The 17,914-nt window shown below is 38.7% G+C and overlaps 1 protein-coding gene across 1 annotated transcript; it reads right to left on the reverse strand.

Moving 5' to 3' along the window:
- Positions 1 to 529: 529 nt before the first annotated feature.
- On the reverse strand, positions 530 to 1,791 carry LOC118492141. Its single transcript, XM_035989942.1, has 3 exons — positions 1,558 to 1,791; positions 630 to 1,362; positions 530 to 588 (listed from the first exon to the last, which is right to left on the reverse strand). The coding sequence occupies exons 1-3, from the start codon at positions 1,789 to 1,791 to the stop codon at positions 530 to 532; spliced, it is 1,026 nt and encodes a 341-aa protein (XP_035845835.1).
- Between the last annotated feature and the right edge of the window lie 16,123 nt (positions 1,792 to 17,914).

Here is a 17,914-nt window from a genome sequence, read left to right on the forward strand (position 1 = left end):
GATAAACCGGTACTAAAAGCTCTTGTGTCCTTGGACGACCTCGGTATCTTACCAACACTATACTACGTCCACGATGGGTGCACTTGCCCATATGTGTGTTTAGTGTTAGTGAATATCGTGTTTATAAATTTAAAACTTGGCTAAAAAGTGTAAAAATGGCTTAAAATATACATCTAAATTATATACACACTGACACACATCATCGAGCAATTCTTGTAGTTGGCTGGATAATTCTTGCATCTCGGAAGGTGCAAGACGATAAGGAGCCCTGGCGACAGGAGTCGCACCAGGTACAAGATCAATGCGAAAATCGACGGATCTAGGAGGAGGAAGACCGGGTAGATCTTCAGGAAAGACATCAGAGAAATCACACACTACTGGAACATCGCTTATGTTCTTCTCTTTGCCCTTTTGTTCCACTATGTGAGCCAAGAAGGCAAAGTTCTGTTTACGTAAGCATCTATTCGCTTGAGTGCATGACATCAGCCTTAGTCCTTTCGAAGGTCGGTCTCCACAGACGTGCAAAATATCACCGGACGGAAGAGGTAGACGAACAAACTTCTCGTGACAAGCAATCTCGGCATGATTCTTACGCAACCAATCCATACCGATAAAGACATCAAAACTACCCAATTGCATGGGTATTAGATCAATAGAAAAGACGTGATCGTTGAGAGTCAAGGAACAATCACGCAAAATAGAATCAACAAGAATCGACTTGCCGTTGGCGACCTCAACAGAGAACGACTCAGGTAACTTGGAGCGTGTACAGTTTATCAAAGACTCAAATTCCACGGACACAAAGCTTCTATCAGCACCAGTATCGAATAGAATTGAAGCATAAAGGTTATTCACAAGAAACGTACCATTGACAACATCATTGTCATTACGAGCCTGATTAGCATTGAGATTGAACGCTCGTCCACGAGCGGCTAGCTGCTGGTCCTGGTTCAGCTGAGGACACTGGTTACGGAGGTGAGTAGTATCTCCACATTTGTAGCATGCACAAACACCATTGATTGGCCTTGGATTCTGCAGGGTAGCTGGAGGTGCTGGTAAAGCTGCCTGAGCTGGGGCTTGTTGAGCTTGCTGGGTCGGGTTAGTTTGACGGCAATACTGAGTCGTGTGACCATAGCGATTGCAGTTGGTGCACAGACGACATGCAGAATTAGCAGGATGATGAAAGTTGCAAGTCGCACACTTGGGGTGAGACCCAGTGTACTGTTTCTTAACTTCAGGAGCAGCAGTGATTGGAGCAGCAGCAGCAGCAGCAGTTTTAGTAGCAGGGTTTGCAGCAGGAACAATAGCATTGCATCCGGAACCCTGAGACTTTCGCCTCTTGTTCTTGCTGCCACTTGACTTCTGGGTAACTTAATGTGCAAACTTAGACGGAGCAGAGTTAGCAAACTGCTTATCACAGATGCGGTTGTTGTTGAGACTAGCTGCAAGACGGTAGACTTCCTCAATAGTTTCGAGTAGAGCTGCTTCAATAGAATCACGCATAGCAGGAGGTAGACCATTGATGTACTTGGTTATCATCCGCTTAGGAGTAGAAACCAAGTGAGGAACGATCAAACTAAGCTGCTTAAAACGAGTAGTATAAGCCAGATTATCGTCACCAATCTGCTTCAAGTGCCAAAACTCTTCTTCAAGCTTCAGTTGTTCATGGGGAGGGCAGAACTTAAGCATCATTAGTTCACGCACCTTGGTCCATGGAAGAGCATAGGCTTCTTCATTAGAACGGATGTTCCTCTCATTCGACCACCATTCCAACGCTCTGCCTTGAAACATTCTAGTCGCACTCCTAGTCTTTAGATGATCTGGGCACTCGTTGTTGATGAAAGTAACTTCGATGCTGTCAAACTACTCGAGCATAGCAGTCACCCCATCACTGCCCGTGAAAGGCTTAGGATTGCAAGAGATGAAATGTTTGTAGCTGAACTTAGTAGGCTTTTGCTTCTCAGCCTTTGAGTCCACAGAGGATGGAGGAATGTTTGATCCTTGGATCTCAGAGACGATATTTGGCACGACTCGAGCGATCTGGTCGGCCATGAAAGACATCATCTTTTTCTAAGACTTCTCCCTGGATCTCTTGAGAGTGTCGGATAGCTTTCGAGAAGACATCTAAAAGATCCAACAAGAGGATCGTATAAGTCTAGATTCATTGAGCCTCACAATATAGATTCACACACGATAGTCTAAAGACTCAACAAGTTTCACAAGATTCACATAGATACCGCAAACCCACGACCTTCGCATGGCACGTTGTACGAAGTTTGGAAACATGTTAGAAATGCTTATATATAGGAAGTACTAGCGGCGTATCCACCACGCTTCGGGCACATCGCTTTTGCCCTGTACTTGGTGTCATGTTACATGCCGTAATTGCCAATCATAACAATATACCCACCATTATCTTACACACATAGATTGACTCGATAGACTTCAATAGATCCAACATCACAAACCCACGACCTTCGCATGGCACGTTGTACGAAGTTTGCCAACATGTCAGAAACGCTTATATATAGGAAGTACCAGCGGCGTATCCACCACGCTTCGGGCACATCGCTTTTGCCTCGTACTCGGCGTCATGTTACGTGTCGCAATACGCACTCATCATCATCATCATAGATTCACATAGATTCCAATAGAGTCAGTAGTTTCCCATAGATTCAATAGATTTCATTAGATTCAATAGATTCCCATAGATTTAATAGGCTTCCCAATAGATTTGCAACAGATTTCAGTAGTTTCACATAGATTAGTGTTAACGTCTACGCAATCCCACATGGCACATGCTACGAAAGTTCAGCAACATGACAGAAGCACTTATATATAGAAAGTACCAGTGGCGTATCCACCATGCTTCAATCATGCCACGTCACCCTCGTCACCCTCGTCATCGGTGTCATGCTTTGCTAACCACAACATTAGATTAACCAAATAGATTCAACAACATAGATTATCCCACTAGTTCACATAGATTACCCAATAGATTCGCATAGATTAGAGTTAACAACCCCATCATAGTCTAAAACAACAAAACCCCACATGGCACGTGCTACGAAAGTTCGGCAACATGACGGAAGCACTTATATATAGGAAGTACCAGCGGCGTATCCACCACGCTTCGGACATGCCACTTCCGCCTCATCTTCGGCGCTAGGCTACGTTTCATATTTTGTTACTCAAAACAACACATGCATAAGTTACACATAGATTTCACATAGTTTACACGAGTAGTTTTCATAGCTTAGATTTCGACATCCTCATCACCGGTCTGCAAACACTAGGTTTCACATGGCACTTGGTACGAAAGTTGGTGACATGTCGGAAACACTTATATATAGGAAGTACCAGCGGCGTGTCCACCATGTTTCAGACACATCACTTCTGTCTCGTATTCCATGCCATGTTACATTTAGTGTTTCACAACCACAACAATACATAGATTCATCAGATAGATTCACATACCATCATTGTCGATCAAGATTCCCACATAGATTGAATAAAGCTTCATGAATTTAGTTTGATCCCTGAGATTAGAGTTAATGTTTTAGATTGCGGACATACGTGCGGTTCATGAAGAATCAAGTTTAAAACCACATGTAAAATCGAGGTAGCCTAAAAGATAGGCTTATAAAACATAGGATTGTTCCGGGTAGAGGAACGGTGACTAACCAGAGTGATTCGAACCCCTTTCGAATTGAGGTACGTGTCTTGACTTACTTAGACAAATACGTCATCGATGTTAGGACTACGATATTCGTCCTTTTGGTCATTTCACGTTCCTAATTGATCGGAAGTTTCGAGACTTTGGCGAGACATAAAAACCAAACAGTGGGACTAGTTATCGAGATCTGAGTTTCACCTCTAACTCGACTACATCGTACCCCAATAGCAGCGGTACTTATCCGCAGACAATACCTACTAGAATAATATGGAGATTTTCCATCAAGATTCGGAAGTCACTCCTGTCTTGAAGGAAGGTCTCGTGCAAAATGCAAACACTGATTAACAGTGTCTTCGAAGTATCAAGTGTATATTGTATCAGCCTTAGGAAAGGCATGTAAGTTTTACAGAGAACTGTGCTGCTAGGAAGCAGATACGGTACAATGCATAAGTCTTAAACAACAAATAAGAGTCAAGATTCCTAGAACTATAGACTAGGGCAAGTATTCCTACTTATCCTAATTCCCTATAGTTATGGCTCTGATACCAATCTGTCACACCCCAACCGATGGCGGAAACATCGGGGTGCAAGCACTAAGCGTTCAGATTGCTCATGAGATTCCATAATACTAGATATTTCAATAGTAATTAAATTGATTTCATGCGATAATTGTCTATCAAACATCAACATCAAGTATCAAGTACAAAACATAACCAAAGTCATTCAAATTGTTTCAAATGGTTCTAGATTAAACTAAGATGTGTTTCTAAGCAGCATCCTAGCATGTTTCAAGAATCCTAGCATCCTGTCAGCCTGCAACATGTATTAAAATAGAGTCAGTACAAAAATGTACCGGCGAGTATACAAGTTTGAGTATATAGATTAGTATATTAAACATCTCATATCCACAATGTAAGTAATAAAATAGTTTCAGCCGTGCTAGTGTCGCAGTCCAACCAGTGATAGCCCAAGTATCCCGATGCTTTAGTGTTTACCCAAGACTCAAGGTAAACTAGAATCCTCCTAACAATACCCACGAGAATAATGGGGAGGTGCATCTCCTATAGCGCTACTATTGTTAAGGCGGAACTACACACTCTGGGTTAAACGTCACTTAGCACAAAGAATCAAAAATCAAGAATCACAAGTTTCACGTACACATAGGATAGAGTTTAGATTCAAAAGTATCAAGTTTCGTAGTTTATAGAATACATGTTACATCCCAAAGTTTAAAACAAAAAAGGATCGAGTATACTCACAGTGATTGCTTAACAGTTAAGACCGTTATTGGATCAAAGGGAGCTCTTTTAGAATTAGCCTGATTAGATTACAAAAGATAAGAGTCAGGCATAATAACGAGATTGCACAAAGTGTCGGATCAGTTACTGGATCGGATGGATGTCCGATCGGATGGCCATCTGATCGGATTGCCAGTCGATTATGGTGATAATGTGTGAGGGAACGGATGGCTGTTCGATCGGATTGAGACAATGGTAGTTTCAAATTTGTTTTTTAAATGTTTTGGTTACTTTGATCGGATGGTTGTTCGATCGGATGGCTACCCAATCGGGTTGCCACTCGATCAAGGTTTCCAAAGTTTCAAGTTTCTGAAAAAGTTTCTAAGTGTTGAAATGTTGTGAGACAAGTGTCACCTGATCGAGTGGCTGCTCAATCGAATGGTTATCCGATCGGATTGCCACTCGATCGAGTGGTCCTCGTCTCGTTTATAATTTTGTAAAGTTTCTAAGTTTCTGGTTTAACGATGATGGCACGATACGTATTAAGACAATGGTAACTCATCAACATACAGCCGTTCTGATCGGATGGGAATCACCCCTGCCCGATCAGTCGTCTGTTCATAACAATTTTATGTCGTAATCCGTATTCCGGCCATCTTTTCTGGCGATAACCCGTTTCCAAACCGACTCCTAGACTAATAATCAAGTCTACAGTCCGTTTTATGTAGAAGTTCAAGAAAAGATGAAGTTAAACATAAGTTTTAGCTTGAAAAGTCTAGATCTAGCATAGATCTAGTGTAAAAAGGCATAAAATTCCTCAGATCTGAGCTAGATCTTACCAGGAATGACATCATATAGTAGTTTGTACAAACCACCATGATGACATCATCCTCAAGAACTCAAATCTAAGAGATTTCACGGTGAAAAGTGTGATTTCAAAGAAGAATCACGTAGAGAACGAAGTGTAGATCAAGAAAGTACAAGGATCTAGTGTAAAACATACCAAAATCGGCGAGAAATCAAAGAAATGTGGTGTGCGTGCGTCTGGGTCGAGTGAGGCTGTCACATCAGTTAAGGACTGATGTGACAGGCCTATTTATAGTGTAAGAGAGGGACTAGGGCGGTGTGCACTCGGATCGGATGGCGGGTCGATCGAGTGGCCATCTGATCGGATGGTCATCCGATCGGATGGCAATCCTATCCTTTCCGCCTTCCGCCTTTGATTCGTTTGCGAGTTAGATTAAGCGTTGCGTTGCGTATTATTTGGTAAAAGTATCACATAACTAGATTACATCATAAACACCAAAAGTTTCCAAGTTTCATAGATTCCGCCAGTGACAAGACTCCAGTCTCTCGCTCAACCAAGAATCAAGTTGTACGAGTCTCAAGAGTCAAGCACCAAATAAGTATCAAGAGTCAAGAGTAGGGCTGCAAAAAAAACCGAACAAACACGAACAAGACCTTGTTCGTGTTCGTTTGTTAAGAAATAGATGTGTTCGCGAAACGTTCACCAACACGAACGAACGAGATTTTATGTTTGTGTTCGTTTGTTAAGGAAATGAACTTGTTCGTGTTCGTTTGTGTTTGTTTGTTAATTTTAGGCAACGAACGTTTACGAACACAAATGAGCACAAACTAATGTTCATGAACACAAATGGAAACAAACGAACACAAACAATCGTTCATGAACATAATATATAATACACCAAAACTTATTAGATATTTAATTTGTCGGAATTTTGAAATATTTAAATAAATATAAAAACTAAAAACACTAATAAAATATCGAACACAAACGAACACGTTACCGAACGTTCACGAACACAAACGAACACGTTACCGAACGTTCACGAACATAAACGAACGAACACGACCTCTTTTAATGTTTGTTCATTTAACTAAACGAACGAAATTTTCTTATTCGTGTTCGTTTGTTTAGTAAACAAACGAACACAAACAGACTTCCCACCGAACGGTTCACGTACTGTTCGCCGAACGTTTGGTTCGTTTGCAGCCCTAGTCAAGAGTCTAGTTTTCCAAGTATCAAGTATCAAGAATCCAAGTATCAAGTATCTAGTTTTTAAGCGTCAAGTCTCATAGTATTAAGTATCAAGAATCAAGATTCAAGTATTAAGGATCAAGTATCATAGTTTTTAAGACTCAAAGTATCAAAAGTATCAACATTACATAGATTAGGGACTAAAACGGACAATAGGCAAAGTATAGGGACTAAACTTGCCTAAAGCCTAAAGTTTAGGGATGTAGGGCATTACAATGAGGACAATCACAAACTAGGTGTAAACACATCCAACTTTCACACATCAAATCCATAAACATAATCAAAACATACCGAAGTGACTGAATGATGCAATTAGCACTTAACAAAGGTGCGTTTTACTGATTTATCAATTATGGGGATATGAACTGGCTTCACAAATATGATAAAGAAAAAAAACAAAACAAACCTCCCGATTTATACATTTATCTTCTTCACAATTTGGAATCACATGTTCTATTTGTAAAATCGATTATTTCTCTCTCATGGGAACATGCAATGAATTAATAGAAACTTTAGGGAATTTGCAAGACTACAATCATCATGAATGCCAAATGAAAAAAAATGGGTTTAACCTAAAGTCAAGCCTGTAAGATATGGGGCCTCAAAAATTTTGTGGCCCAAAGCAGTTGCCTTATTTGGCTTGGGCTTGAGCCGGCACTGACTCTTCACATGGCATCAATGCTCTGTCGTTAAGGAATGCTTGTTGTTTGTTTGCGTTGAGGAACTTTCAGAAGTTAAATTCTGAAGCATGGTATGTTTCAACCCTTTTACCAAATATGGAATGGGCGGGGAATCTATAATTTAGGATTAGGATCAAATATAAAGGAAAAATAAATAAGAAGAGTAAGAAGGATTTTGGTCAATTGATCTAAGCTTTGGAGGGTTGAGATTAGTTAAAAAAAAGATAATGGAAGGGTATAAAAGGAATCCTACATTTATTTACTTTCTCTCTCTACATACAAGACACATGTCAATTCCCCCCATCAAATTAAAACGTCCATAACTTTTTCATACGACATTTTTTTAAAAGTTCACCATAATAACAAGCGTTTTTGATCTTTAATATGAGTATGATATTGCTATATGAAAATAAAATAAAAAATTTCATCTTTACTGGGTTTTTTTTTTTTTTTTTGCATTGTGTTAAAGGTTCAGATCATTGTGTCTTTTAACTGGGTTTTGTTCATTACGTTTTTACTAGGACTTCATTGTGTTATTATCAAAACTTATAACACAATATTAATTTGGGTTCAGGCCACTGCATTTTTATCAAAAGTTATAACACAATTTATGACATAATAAAGATGGTGTTATATTTGGGGTACTCTATATATTGTGTTATAGACTCTGGTATTTGTGTTTATTCTGCTGTCCATTGTGTTTTAATCTGTTGTTCATTGTGTATTAGTTTGTCTATTGTGTTTTAGTGTGTTGTCCATTGTGTCTTTTATTTGCTTTCACTAATTGTGTCTTTTATCTGTCGTCATCAATTGTGTTTTTAGTCTATTTTCCATTGTGTTTTTAGTTTGATACTCATTGTGTTTTACGTTATGTCCATTGTGCTTTTATCTGTTGTCATCGATTGTGTTTATAGTCTATTTTTCATTGTGTTTTTAGCTTGATACTCATTGTGTCTTACATTATGTCCATTATGTAATTCGCAACTGGGTTTTCTCGTTGTGTTTTACGTTATGTCCATTGTGTAATACGCAACTGAGTTTTTGAATTTTTTTTTCTAAATAACAATATGGTACTTATATTAAAGATAAAAAGACGCTCGATTTTTTGGTATAATTTTTTTTAAAAACAAATGACGTATAAAAAAAGTTATGGACGTTTAATAAATAGGGGAAATAGCATATAACTTGCATGTGCATAAAATTTTTATTAGAGTAAACTACAATTTTACCCCCTGGGGTTTGGGGTGATTGGCACCCTTACCCCCCCCCCCAACGAAATAATTGCAATTTTACCCCCCAACGTTTGTTGTTATGTCGCAACCTTAACCCCGGCCTCAAATTTGTTAACAGATCTGTTAACTTTAATGTGAAATGACTATATTGCCCTTTAATATTATCCCCCAACGTTCTTGTTATGTCGCACAATTACCCCCCACCATCAGCCGCCACCACCCACCCCCCACCACCATCAGCCGCCACCACCCACCTCCACCACCATCAGCCTCGACCACCCACCATCAAGCTCCAGCTACTGTTTTTAAACCGGCGTCAACTCTGCTGCAAATATATATAAATAAAATCATTTTACTTTCTTAAATTTGATAAATAACTTCAATAAAACGCATTGCCCTGCTGCAAACATTCAGCAATAAACTTCATAATCACCATCTAAGAGACAAAAATCAGTAAAATTCATCATAAGTACCCCAAATCTGACCCACTGTTTGCAGTGTTGACTTACAGATTTGATGAACTAGATTCATAAGAAGTTAAATTCTCATCAAACAAAATGCAGATGGAATATATTCACAGAGAAGACAATCAAGTACACACACTAAGGTAGTACTCAAATAAGCATGCTCAACATTCAACAAATCCAAATATACATTTATCCCCAAAATTCAAGTGAAAACAAAAGCCCACAAAATTAAGTTAAAATTAGCAAAAACCCACATCATAACTTAAAAGTAATGCAAACATTTCTTCAAATATTCAATCAATTTCATCTAAACACATCTCTAATTACCACTCATAAACCAACAGCTAACCTCACCGGAATTCTCTCCGACAATCTTTCCACCTGCCGATAGATGATTTGTAAGATCTGTTCGGATTCAGATCTGTTCTTGTGGGTTGAAGGAAGAAGGGGGTGGGTGGTTGCGGTGGGGGAGAGAGGGAGAAGCAGAGAAATCTAGAAAGGGAGATTTGAAGAGTTAAAAGACAGAGGATGATGATGACTGTGGTGTCGGCCATAGGAATCCCTTGCTAGCTCGATAGGAATCCCTTGCCGGCCATAAGCACACTTTGTTAATCAGGGAGTATAGGCTTTAATTAAAGATGATGGGAAGTTCACAACCAGGTTGAGTACAATTTCACAATCACCCTTATAGCAATGAACAAACTAATTGCATATAAATGAGACTAGGAGAGCAGTAAATGACATTATTGGAATCGAAGGTTTGGGTAATGTTAATTAGAGTTTGCAACCGAGATTTAACTATCAACCCCTTGGAATCCACAATCTATACCTCCTTGTGAGCCTCTTCCAAATCTAAATTTAATTGGGATTTAACAGTGGTCAAAAATCATTACCAAAAACAGAGATTTATAATTAAGCGGTGGTGTTCAGATCTGAATATGTGGGTTGTGGTTGGGGTATCGCAGTGGTGGGGGTTGTGCATCGGGGATGGAGGTGTTTACGGTGGTGGTGCAGGTGCGGTGGCCATGGTGGTGCGGAGCCATGGTGACGTGGTGGTGGTGGTGGAGGTGGGGTGGTGATGGTGGTGTACTTGAGAGAAAGAGATAAGGAAAAGCAGAAAGAGAGAGAGAATAATCAAATTATTGTGTATGTATATATTTTTAAAATTTGATTTTGTATGTATATATCGATTGGTAAAATTTGACTTTATAAATAAATAAATAAATAATAATAATAATAATAATAAATATAGGGTATACCAAAATACCTCTGTCTATAACAGTCAATTAACTATTGACTGACGGCAGGGGGTAAAGTTGCGACATAACAGCAAACGTTGGGGGGTAAAATTGCAATTATTTCCTTAGGGGGGTAGACATGCCAATGACCCTAAACCCCAGGGGTAAAATTGCAGTTTACTCTTTTTATTATCTTTGACAAAATTACCATTTCCACTTGATTTCTTTTAGAACACTTGTCACTGTGTAGTGTCTTCTTACACTTATTATTTTTATACTTCTTTGTCGAATAACTCAATCCTTATAATTTAGTTTCTATTTAAGTATTAAAAATAGCTTAAAATCCATAAACCTTCCAAAATATTTTTATTAAATATGTATATCATAATTGTTTAAAAAACCCTATGAACATTTGCTGAATTCACACAGAAGTCCCTATACTTGTTTTTTACATTTTTATAAATCCTTATAAAACTTAAGGCAAGAGTTTGTGCACTTTATTATTAGCAAAAGTTTCACCTATGCATGACTAAACTTTTATAAATCCACAAGTCTTTCAATTTTTAACAAAAATAGTCCCTCAAACGTTATAGTGAACACAGTTGATGTGTGGAATGCATTTGTCGGGTATCATAGATTGATAGTGAAGATGGTGTCTGAGATCAAAGATTACTTCTTGAAGATGCTGGTTAAGATGTGAAAACAAATTTGCGGATTTTAGGTTCATTTTTGTCCATAAACTTGGAAAGTGTTTGAAGTCTAGTTAAAAAGAAGTGATTGGAAAACATTAATTTCCCCTATATTTCCCCTACAATAATACTCCTCCTCACATTGTTACTATCCATTTTTCTTTGTCATTATTGGTTAAATAAGTAGATGGGTGGGTTAGGATGGGTCATGGTATGGTTTGTATGTAGATATGGTTTCTGACAAGGAAAAATAGAGAAACAAGAGCACTAGCATTGAGCCCATTACATGCACATTTGTTAATCATATACTTCAAAACCTTATTTTTAATATATTTTAACTTAAATTTTAATCTTATAATGAATTATTTTATAAACTCATTACAATAATTTTTCTATTTTATCTTGAAAAATTACAATTTTATTCTGGATAGTATGGTATATCGAATCATGTGTGGTGGGATTGGAACATTACCAAATTATTCAATATGATAATTAAAATGTAATGTTTATTATTGATAACTATGAACAGTCCTGCTTTTAGGGCTGGGCAGCCCGGGCAGACGCCAAAGTCTAAAGGGTTTATAGGGCCCAACAAAATTTCAAGGCCTAGATTTTTAAGTGAGTACCGATATGTTAAATGTTTAATAAATGAGTTCAATTCTAAAAATAAAGTTCGTTCAATGGTTAAGACACTCAACTTTGAAAACCAAGGTTACGTGTTCTAATCCGCTCCCTTGCATTTTTAGTTAAACAATTTTCAACTATTAGTCTCCTGCATTTTTATTTATCAATCCACTTGATTAATTAACAATTTGATCTTGTTAACAAGATGGATTATACGATTCATTGGTTAATATTTTGGGTTATAGTCTTGAGGTAATCAGTTTAAACCCCATGATTAACTTTTATTTTTAGTTAATGATTTTGTAACGTGTTGGTGCATGTTTGTGACAACAGCTTAGATTTGGTCTTTGGATATCTTGTAATTAGTTAAATGATAAACAGTTAGCGGGTTTAGCTTTGTAATAGTTAGTTGTTATGTTTGGGCTAACTAAACCCAAGGAATTGGGTGATGGGGGCGAATTGGGCCTGTCCAATTCGCAGCCCAGGAGTGTAAACCTAGCCCACTTGTAAACCTTGTGTTATATAAACAAGGTTAGACATTAGGGTTTAGGTTAATCAGCCAAAACAGAGTTTGAGAGGCATTAGAATTTCGTGAGAGCACTAGCTTGGACGAATTTAGGGTTTGTGGTTAGGGTTTGATTGATTGTAATCAGTCTTGATAGATAATCAATAAAACCCGGTTTGATTGAATTGCTGTTTCTGTGTTCTACACGTTTTCTGCTACAATCTGATCTAGAGGATTCCGCACTCTAGGTTAGATAGACGATTCTGTGACGATCCATAGACTCAAGGGGACCTACAATTGGTATCAGAGCTTTAGGCTCTTGATTGCTCGGTTCAGAATTGTTTGCTGCAGAAACAGGGAGTAAAATTTTCGAAATTTTTGAAACCTGATAATTAGGGTTCTTAAAATTTTCGAAATTTTTTGTGTGTTTGATCTTGATTTTCGAATTTTGTTGGCTGATTTGATATTCTGGTTGTTTGTTTGCTGATTTTCAGGTTTTCAGGATAGTTTCTGATTGATTGTTTGAAGGATTTTGGCTGATAGACTTGAAGATTCGAAGACTGTTCTTCGTGTTCTTGAGTTTATTCAATCTGTTCTTGATAAATTTTCGAAATTTTTTGCTGATTTGCTGCTTTGATTTTGCAGGAAGTTGTTAGAAAATCCAGAAAATCATCAAAAATTTCGAACAGATTGACTTTCCAAAGTTACCGGGCGAATTTGACTGTTTTTGGCGAATTTGGTTAATTTTGCTGACTGACCAGCGAAATTAACTGTTTCTGGCTATTTTGACTGATCTGCGAACTTAACCCAGCAAAGTTACCGGCGAAGCTAAATCCAAAGGCGACTTTGGTGACCGTGTAAATTTTCCACAGCGAAATTAACACGGTTTCTCGGCGAATTTACTGGTCGTCGTAATAGCGAAATTGACCAGCGAATTTGACGATTTTGGAGCGAAGTTGTCAGCGAATTTGACCTGCGAACTTGACCTGATTTTCCAGCGAAATTGAACTTGGACTGACCTAGCGAAATTAACTTAAAACCAGCGAAATTAAGAGAGAACCAAGTGGTGGAATTTCAGTTGGCAAGCGTCGGAAATTTTTCGGTGTTTTGCAAATAGAAATTGATCCGTAACTCGTTAGACAGAACCGTTTGCACCGTTGAACTCGTGTGATTTTTAGGACAAAAAAAAAAAAAAAAAAAAAAAAAAAAAAAAAAAGTCTGGAAAATCCCGATTTCGGTCTTTGACATTATATATCATTGGATTCGTCTTTTCGAGACGATTCTAACGGTGTAACTTAGTAACCACTGCTTTCGGAAACTTTCGTACGGTTTTCTCAGTCTGTTACGTTAAAATGTCGAACATGTCTAGTTTGAACGAGCTGTTGAGAATGGAGCATGAGGTTGGCACTACCAACAAACCACCTAAGATGATGAAGGTGGAGAACTATTTGACATGGAAGGATCGTTTTCAATCCTTCATTGAATATCAGGATACGCGCATGTGGATATGCATCGAAGATGGTTACGTGAATCCAACACACGACTTTGAGGGCAGACCACGTCGAACAGAATATGTGAACATGCAAGATAATGATAAAAAGATGTATGAGGCTGAAAAGAGAGCCTTGGCTGCAATCAAAATGTCGTTACCTGATAGCATCAAACATACCTTCAAAAAGTACACTAACTCAAAGGATATGTGGGATGCTTTGGAGAAAAGATACGCTGGTAATGCTGATGTCAAGAAGAACAAGATTGATCTACTGAAGAAGCAGTTTGCTGTTTTCAAGTACATGAAGCATGAGTCACTTGAAGACGTCATCACGCGTTACTACCATCTGATGTCAGAAATGGACAACTATGAGATCGATTGCTATTCTGACGTAGAGAAAAATGACAAGCTGCTAGATGCTTTGCCTACTAAGTGGGATATCTACACTTTAATGATCAAGGGTGAAGCAGATTATGAAACAAAAGAGCTTGAAGAGGTTGTAGGAAAGTTGAGAGCTTATGAGCTCAGCATGAAGAAGAAAGATACTGGATATGATCAGGTTCAAGATCCGGCAGTGTACAATGGGCTTACATCTTCTTCATCTCACAACGCTTCTAGCGACTCTGCTACTGCGTTTTTATCATGTGAGAATGAGCAGGTTATGGTGAATCAGGATGGTGATGTGTGTTTTGTTGCTGCTTCAGGAGGATCATCAGGAGTTAAGAAATCGTCAGCTTCTAAGCAGAGTACTACTGCTAAGTCAATGCCAATGAGTGTGAAGTCTGCTGAAGAGCATCTGGCTCTACTTGCTTCGTTTGTTGCTTCCTATGAAAACTATATTCAGGGAAAGATTTCTGATCCTGCTACTTTAGATGAAGACTATGATCAGATTGACCCTGATGATCTTGAAGAGATGGATTTGCAATGGCAAATGGCCATGATTTCTAGGCGTGTGAAGAGGTTTATGAATAGAACTGGGAGGAAATTTGTTGGAAGGAGCGTTGGTTTCGACAAGACCAAAGTGAGGTGCTTTAATTGTCAAAGTTATGGGCACTTTGCTAGGGAATGTCAGAAACAAAAGGAAGATAATTCGAGCCAGAGTTCAAACAATAGGAATGCATCAAACAACTCTAGCTCAAAGGCGTTGATCTCTACTGCAAGAGAGGGTTCATATGATTGGAGCATTCACTTAGAAAATGATGGGGATGTCTCTCAAGCATTCATGGCAGAGATCACTCCAATCGATGATGGTGAAGCTAAAGTAGATGATGCTGATGTGAAGGTGAATGCTGATGTGAAGGTGGATGCTGAAGTGAAAGTGGATGCTGAGGTAAAGGTAGATCAGACAACAGGTGCTGAAGATGAAAAACAAAAGTCAGAATATGAAAGAGAAGCTGAGGAAAAGGATGCCAAGTATAAAGAATTGCAAGCTCAGCTTGCTGCTCTAATGGCCAACCTTGACAAACAAACAGGAGAGGTAAAATCTAATTCTGTATGTTTGAAATGTCGTGAACTGCAGGGTGAGGTTGACAGGTTGTCTGCACAAAACAAAAGTTTGGTAAGCGAAATGTCTAACATTAAAGAATCAAACTTTTTTGCTAAAAGAAACGAAACGTCATACTTGAAGAAAATAAAAGGTTATGAAAGTGAACTTGATGCCGTAACCTGCAAATTAAATGAAAAACTTCAAGTCATTGACTTAGCTCATGACATGATGGCTGAAAAAACAAAAGAGATTTCTGATAAAAACAAAGAGTTGTCAGATGCTCAACTCAAAATTGTTGAACTTGAAAAGAAATTGGGTCAATTCAGGGATTCTGCTTTTGTTATGAAACATATGATGGGTGGGTTAAAGAAGAGTAATGACAAGACTAGTGTGGGATTCCAAGGCTTTAATGAAGTCCCACCTCCTCTTAGTCATGATTATTCATTCCTACCTGATGAAGATGAGCTAACCAAATTCATGTCAACAGCACCGAGTAGTTCCACAGCAGGTCGAGGAGAGGAGTCTGAGAGAGATGAGGCCAAGAAGGATAATAACAGCAAACCTGTTTTGAAAACGAAAACCTCACAACCTAGGAATAAAAACTCAACTTCTGTTAAAAAGATTAGTTTTGTTCAAGGAAGTGACATGCAAAACGAAACAGCTGTTATTGAAAATGAATCGAACGTAGAGTTTGCAAAAAATAAAAACAATGAAAATTCTGAAATTAAGCAAACTAAACCAAATCCTTCTGTGGCATCATCATCAAAACCTGAATCTAGTTCAAAGGCTTCAGATAAGAAGTCTTCGAAAAGGATGTCATGCTTCAAATGTCACACCAAAGGACATGTAGCTAGCTGCTGTCCTAACAAAACGAATGAAGCACAGGTGAATGAGAGGAAGAGAGAGAAGTCACCAGAGAAGAATGGTGATAAGCAGGAGAGAGAGTCCAACTCTCCAAAGAAATCTGCTCCTAAGCAACCAGAGCCAGTTGCTGTTGGTGAGGATAAGGCTGAAAAAGGAACTCCACAAGTTCCTCGTTTTCAAAGAAATCAACCTAGATTTCAGCCTAGATCTCCACCAGGCAGATTTGAGAGACCTAGAAGCAGTTCACCAAGAATGAACAATCAAAACACAAATAATTTCAGAAGTCAAGGTCAATATCAAAATCGATACCAAAATAATGGTGGTCGAAATTTTTATAACAATGGCTTTAGAAATTATAACTATAATGCTTCTTGGAATCAAAATCCAAATTTTCAAAGGTCAAATAGTCCAAACACACATAGGAACCCTCAGGACCAAAGACCTAGTGGAAGTCAAAATCAATTTCCAACAGGTCTAAGATCCAAGACTCCAGTTAGGAGTAATGGATATTGGATGGACGTTCCGGTGGTTGGTGAATTTGGACGACCCAAGACCATTAAGGCTTGGGTCCCCCAAACTAACTAATTTCTTGGTTGGTGTGTGCAGGAGCTGCTAAGGAGGATTATCAACTTGTGGTATGTTGATAGTGGCTGCTCCAGGCACATGACGGGGGATGCGAGGTTGTTGACTGAATTTGAAGAATATGATGGAGGACAAGTGAATTTTGCGGGTGCAAAAGGTGGTAGAATTACTGGTCGAGGAAAGGTGACCAATGGGAAGATCACACTGGACAAAGTGAACTATGTGGAGCAGCTTAAACACAATCTGATGAGCGTGTCACAAGTCTGCGACAAGGGTCACTCGGTCCATTTTACCAAGAATGAAGCATTAGTGTTGAAACCAGGTTTGAAGATACCGGACGATTGGATAGTGATGCGAGCGCCAAGGAGAAATGACACTTATGTCATGGACATGGGTGCTAAGGATCCAACTGCAGTGGTGGCGTGTTTACTATCAAAAGCATCTGAAGCTGAATCGATGTTGTGGCACAGACGCATGGCCCATATTCACTATCGCAAAATGAACTATCTTGTTAAAAATGAGCTAGTGAGAGGGGTTCCATTGCGGAGGTTTCAAGTGGAAGACAAATGTCTTCCATGTCAAAAGGGAAAACAACACAAGAAACCTCATAAATCTAAAACAGTAAATTCCATAGATGCCCCTTACGAATTACTTCACATGGATTTATTCGGTCCAGTGAACGTGAGGAGCATAGGTGGAAAGTACTATTGTTTAGTTGTCACTGATGATTACTCACGTTATTCATGGGTTTTCTTTTTAGGTACAAAAGATGAGACGGCAGAGATGCTGATAGATCTTTTTACAAAATTGGAAAACGTCCATGATGCAAAGATCAAGAGGATAAGGAGTGATAATGGCACGGAGTTCAAGAATCGTATTCTGGATCTCTACTGTCTTCGCAAGGGAATTGAACATCAATATTCTGCTCCTTATACGCCTCAACAGAATGGAGTTGCTGAGAGGAAAAACAGGACGTTGATTGAAGCCGCTAGGACGATGCTTTCAGATTCTAAGCTACCAGTTCTTTTCTGGGGAGAAGCTGTGAATACAGCTTGCTATGTCCTGAACAAAGTGTTGACTGT

The sequence above is a fragment of the Helianthus annuus genome, chromosome 5 (genome assembly GCF_002127325.2).
Source record: "Helianthus annuus cultivar XRQ/B chromosome 5, HanXRQr2.0-SUNRISE, whole genome shotgun sequence".
NCBI classification, from domain to species: Eukaryota; Viridiplantae; Streptophyta; class Magnoliopsida; order Asterales; family Asteraceae; genus Helianthus; species Helianthus annuus.